The following is a 6,000-nucleotide window of genomic DNA, read 5'->3' on the forward strand; positions in this document are numbered from 1 at the left end:
TGGACGTGGGTGAGACTGTTAAGAGTATGGGTGTGTGTGCTTCCTCTGGGTCTGTGGGATTGTGGCCATTTCTGCAGCTCTCAGGTCACTGCTCTGTTCACACGCACATATTTGGCATTCTTTCCCCAACATGATTACCATACACCTTCCAGTCTGGAATGGCTCTGTGGAATATTCCCATAATTCCAAGTTGAACTGCAGCGACTTTCCAGAATCCCCCCACTATTCAGATTCCTTCCTCTGCTGCTCCTTCCTCGGAATCCTCGGGTACAGCCCTTTCCCCCCCTGAGTCAGCTGTTTGTATCTGCCGACGTGATTGGGTCACTTGGCAGGGATGTTTCTTCAATGACCTCCCGACAGAGGGGTGCGGGATGGGGGAGTGTGTAAGAGAAGGGCTGCATCTCAATAGTCCAAAGTTGATTGCTCCCTTTCCTTTATTCCTTTTCTTCATCGGCTCAGATATGAAAGAACAGGTGTAATTAGCTGGCCAGTAGGCATCCACCATATTGCTTAGTTCCACCTGTCCTGTTTTTGCAGATGAAGGAAAAGGAGGACTAGTTATAAAAGCAGGTATGGCCAAAAAGCAACTGCTCCACTCTACAAGAACGTAGTAAATCATGGATCTCTTGGCAAGATGCAAATGAAAAGCTTGACAGACGAGAGTGAGGTGGAGTGCCATTGTGGACACCCTACACTCCCAATGGGGCCAAGAGGATTAAGTCAAGTATATATTTATTGTGACTGGACTCAATCATATGGAAATGCCATGGTAGAATTTTGTGTTGGGATGGTGGTTGAGGGTTGTGTGGTGGTTAAGAGGGATGGTTGGTGTCAGGCGTATAGGCCCATGTCAGTGGGTTGAGAGGTAGAATGACAAATAGGATACTACCACTTTGCAGAAGCCTACCCTATCAGTTATTTTCCACAAAGATCAGTAGTCATGGATATGAGTACAGTACAAGACCCACAATTTCCAAGAAAGGAAGCATAGCAGCCCAACGGAAACCTGGGGAAGAACTGTGGAAAAGGAGATGAAGGACTGTGACCTGTCATGGAAAAGACTCCCCAAAATGGCAGAAGATCAGCAGCAGTCGCACTCTCTCGTGGAAGCCTTATGTTCTATGATGATGATGATGATATTGAAGGGTTGTTTACCTGTGTAAAGATGGTCTACGACACAGGAGACATGTTTCTGTAACGTTTACTGACTTTAGAAAGACCTGCAAACAGAGCTGAAATAAATAAATGAAATAATTTTATAATAATAACAATTATAGTGACAATCATAGTAAGATTGCTTATTTCGTTATTTTTTTCATCTTTATATATATAACTTTTAATAAATTGTTCCCTTTAATATTTTGTGTATGAGACTTTGGTGCTTTACTGAATGTCCTGGTAGCAGCATTCTGTATCCATGGTATCGCACAGGAGCGTCATCCCCTGGGTCGTTTCTATAGCAACGCTAATATGAAGAGAAGGCACCCTCCCCCCATGCACCCGTCATCACCCTCTGGTCCTATAAGAAGAGGGAATTCTGTCCTGGGGGTGGGACTTGGGGAGTTGATATGTCGCTGATCTCCACTTGTCTTTGGTGGTCGTTAAAGTTTGTTTATTTTTGGTGCAGCTTGGTTTGTACATTCTGGTTCTTAAAGCTTCAGTCCCTTCAGTGAGTCGTTGGAGGAGGTTATACAGGGCTAATTTCTGCAGATTCCCCTCAAACAGCTTCACAAATGGTCTTTGGTGCCCTTACACTGACACATACACTCACACAATGTACATACATTCATTCACACAGATTCTCCTCGCCAGGGGGGTGAGACAGAGAGAAGTGCGTCCAAAGCAGTCCATCCATTCCATTTATTCCACCACGGTGCCATTCTGGCCTGTTCTGTGGCTTGATCCCCACTCCACTGACTTCCTGTGTTCCTCTTCCTTTTTCCTGTTTGTCCACCTGTTGCTCTACCGTTTCTCTCATGGTGCCTCTGTCCCCCTCTCTGTCAGTCTGTCCGTCTCTTGTCTCTCTGTCTTTCGGTCCATCAATGGCGATCATCCAGTCCTGGACAGTTTTGGATAGCTGCTCTGGTCCAAGCCTGTGAGAAAGGTTGGGGCTATCGCAGTGTCGCTAGCTTAACTACATTTTAACCTTCAAAAGGAGTTTAAGGACTTTAAACACACTGAAGTCGTTCTTGTTTTATCAGAGCAATCACGTTTACCTTAACGCAGAGATGCGTGCAAAACCAGCCAAGTGACCAGTTTTCGTATGTTTGTTCTAAAGCAGAGCTTAACCTACCGCTGCTAAGAGACAGTGCAATAGCACCGTTCTGTTCAAGCTTGGGGGTTGGAGGGAAACGAGGTCTACATAAGGTGGAAAGCCTGGGCATCAGTTTAGCTACCTTCCAGGGTCCTTATAGCTTCTGGGCCTCGTAGTGGAGTGGGCCAGGTCGACGGGCTAGTAGCAGGGCTATAGGCTTGTTCTATTTTGTTAGTACTTTCATTTGATTATTTTATGATGTGAAGCACTTTCTTACTTGTATTGAAAAGCGCTATACAAATGAAGTTATTAATAGTGGCCTTCAGTCAATGGACAGAAATAGTGACGCCTGGGGCAGTGACAAGTGTCAAGTTAGCGGGTGTACTGTGGTACTAGCCCAGTTAGTAGGTCTACCAGCCAGGGTCTGGAGTACATGTTGTCCCAGTAGGTGGGGTCAGGTGGTAAGGAGTGTTTGTGTAGCACTGGTCCATTATAGATTAGCTTCAGGAACAGGTGCAGTGGATGTTAGCCGGGTCCAATGGCGCTAATTAGCCACTTAGCATGTATTAAAGTCCAGAGGAAAGGTCAATGTTATCCCATTAGCGGTTAGTGGATAAGCAGGTACAGGCGGCAATGGGCAGTAGATGGATGGTAGCCGTTAGTGTTAGCTGCTAGCGGGTCCCGGGGGCACGGACCCTCTTACTCCTCTTGTTGACCGTTGTGAAGCGGAAGGGCGTGGTTTCGGGGTACTCCCCGGGTGGGAAGCGCTTCATAAAGTGGACGTCCTGCTGGTTGGGCAGTGTGTGGGGGCCGCGGCGAGGGCGCCCCCGCTTGGTGAAGCCCACGTACCAGCCGGCGTATCGCGCTGACATTAGTGCGGTGTAGTGGTTCTCCAGAACCTTTTCTACAAACACGCAGTCTTCACTTTTATTACTGGCCTTCTGAGAGAACAGAGAAACGACCACACACAGGCACACAGGAGGAGAAAAGAGAAGTAGGTCAGCAATCCATGGAATTTATTAAATCTAAACTTAAAGGAATGCTCAGGAATGCTTCAAAACAGTACTTTTTCAGTATGTTGTTGTGATTCATGCCATAAGCCTATGATGCTGTAACTGTTTGAGAACATGAGAGATCAGATTAGGTCTCACCTTTCCCACCAGCTTGCCGCGGCGGTTCATGCACAGGTAGAAGTTGGTCTCTTTGCCGCGGATTCTCACCTGGCTACCAAAGGTGTCAGCCTCCACTACAAGCTGGGCTTGTGAAGGGACAGACAGAGGGACAGACAGACGTTAGAGCCACAGACAGATAGACAGAGGGACAGAGACAGACAGACAGACAGACAGACAGACAGACAGACAGACAGACAGACAGACAGACAGACAGACAGACAGACAGACAGACAGACAGACAGACAGACGACAGACAGATGTTAGAGCCACTGTCTGACTGACAGGCAGACAGCTAGACAGTCAGACAGAGCAACAGATATAGCCTACATTAAACTAACAGATAAATGACAGACAGATGTCAAAGCGAGAACAGAAAGAGCGACAGACATACATTTGGGTGAGCAGATGGCTGGTTGTCAGATAAGTCTGTTTACAAGAGACTGGTGACCACAAATGGGGCTTGTAAAAAAAGATCCAAGCAGACATAAGGACAGCCCAACACAGAGCAAGGTTAACAGAAGAAGAAGAAGAGTCGACTAGCAGACACTGCAGGAGGGATGGTTTTGTTTTTAAGAGTGTTTTGTGTGAGTATTTGGTGTGAGGTTGTGGTGTGGTGTGAGGTTGTGGTGTGGTGTGAGGTTGTGGTGTGAGGTTGTGGTGTGGTGTGAGGTTGTGGTGTGAGGTTGTGGTGTGAGGTTGTGGTGTGGTGTGAGTGTATGGTGTGGTGCGAGTGTGTGGTGTGTGGTTCAGTGTAAGTGTGTGGTATGTGTCATTCCATTGTGAAGCTGTTTAAGTGTGTAATATAGTCCTTCTCTCTTGTAATAACACTGCCCTGACTCCATGGCTTTAGAGAGTGCGTGTGCCTGTTTAAAAAATAAATCCCTAAAACGGTTCCTACATGACCTTAGTCAACAAAGGGGTCACAAGAAATCAATACTCTTCTTTCTCCCTGTTCCTCTCTCCCCCTCTACATGTTTACACCTTCACCCCTCCTCTCTCTCCCCCTCTACATGTTTACACCTTCACCCCTCCTCTCTCTCCCCCTCTACATGTTTACACCTTCACCCCTCCTCTCTCTCCCCCTCTACATGTTTACACCTTCACCCCTCCCCTCCTCTCTTTCCCCCTCTACATGTTTACACCTTCACCCCTCCCCTCCTCTCTCTCCCCCTCTACATGTTTACACCTTCACCCCTCCCCTCCTCTCTCTCCCCCTCTACATGTTTACACCTTCACCCCTCCCCTCCTCTCTCTCCCCCTCTACATGTTTACACCTTCACCCCTCCTCTCTCTCCCCCTCTACATGTTTACACCTTCACCCCTCCTCTCTCTCCCCCTCTACATGTTTACACCTTCACCCCTCCTCTCTCTCCCCCTCTACATGTTTACACCTTCACCCCTCCTCTCTCTCCCCCTCTACATGTTACACCTTCACCCCTCCTCTCTCTCCCCCTCTACATGTTTACACCTTCACCCCTCCTCTCTCTCCCCTCTACATGTTTACACCTTCACCCCTCCCCTCCTCTCTCTCCCCCTCTACATGTTTACACCTTCACCCCTCCCCTCCTCTCTCTCCCCCTCTACATGTTTACACCTTCACCCCTCCTCTCTCTCCCCCTCTACATGTTTACACCTTCACCCCTCCCCTCCTCTCTCTCCCCCTCTACATGTTTACACCTGCACCCCTCCCCTCCTCTCTCTCCCCCTCTACATCTTTACACCTTCACCCTTCCCCTCCTCTCTCTCCCCCTCTACATGTTTACACCTTCACTCTTCCCCTCCTCTCTCTCCCCCTCTACATCTTTACACCTTCACCCCTCCCCTCCTCTCTCTCCCCCTCTACATGTTTACACCTTCACCCCTCCTCTCTCTCCCCCTCTACATGTTTACACCTTCACCCCTCCCCTCCTCTCTCTCCCCCTCTACATGTTTACACCTTCACCCCTCCCCTCCTCTCTTTCCCCCTCTACATGTTTACACCTTCACCCCTCCCCTCCTCTCTCTCCCCCTCTACATGTTTACACCTTCACCCTTCCCCTCCTCTCTCTCCCCCTCTACATCTTTACACCTTCACCCCTCCCCTCCTCTCTCTCCCCCTCTACATGTTTACACCTTCACCCCTCCCCTCTCTCCCCTCTCTCCCCCTCTACATCTTTACACCTTCACCCCTCCTCTCTCTCCCCCTCTACATGTTTACACCTTCCCCCCTCCTCTCTCTCCCCCTCTACATGTTTACACCTTCACCCCTCCCCTCCTCTCTCTCCCCCTCTACATGTTTACACCTTCACCCCTCCCCTCCTCTCTCTCCCCCTCTACATGTTTACACCTTCACCCCTCCCCTCCTCTCTCTCCCCCTCTACATCTTTACACCTTCACCCCTCCCCTCCTCTCTTTCCCCCTCTACATGTTTACACCTTCACCCCTCCCCTCCTCTCTCTCCCCCTCTACATGTTTACACCTTCACCCCTCCCCTCCTCTCTCTCCCCCTCTACATCTTTACACCTTCACCCCTCCCCTCCTCTTTCTCCCCCTCTACATCTTTACACCTTCACCCCTCCCCTCTTTTCTCTGTTT

At 49.0% G+C, this 6,000-nt stretch overlaps 1 protein-coding gene across 2 annotated transcripts in view; it reads right to left on the reverse strand.

The window, feature by feature from the left end:
• Window positions 1–1,187: 1,187 nt before the first annotated feature.
• The window catches only part of LOC115205341 (fibroblast growth factor 18-like), a 28,915-nt gene continuing 24,102 nt past the window's right edge, over window positions 1,188–6,000 (reverse strand). For both annotated transcript variants that reach the window (XM_029771197.1, XM_029771196.1), the window contains exons 4-5: window positions 3,406–3,512; window positions 1,188–3,195 (exon numbers count right to left, since the gene is read on the reverse strand). In XM_029771197.1, coding sequence (XP_029627057.1) covers window positions 2,926–3,195; window positions 3,406–3,512 — 377 coding nt within the window. In that variant the 3' untranslated portion in view covers window positions 1,188–2,925. The remainder of the gene's footprint in view (window positions 3,196–3,405; window positions 3,513–6,000) is intronic.

The sequence above is a fragment of the Salmo trutta genome, chromosome 13 (genome assembly GCF_901001165.1).
Source record: "Salmo trutta chromosome 13, fSalTru1.1, whole genome shotgun sequence".
In the NCBI taxonomy this organism is placed as follows: domain Eukaryota; kingdom Metazoa; phylum Chordata; class Actinopteri; order Salmoniformes; family Salmonidae; genus Salmo; species Salmo trutta.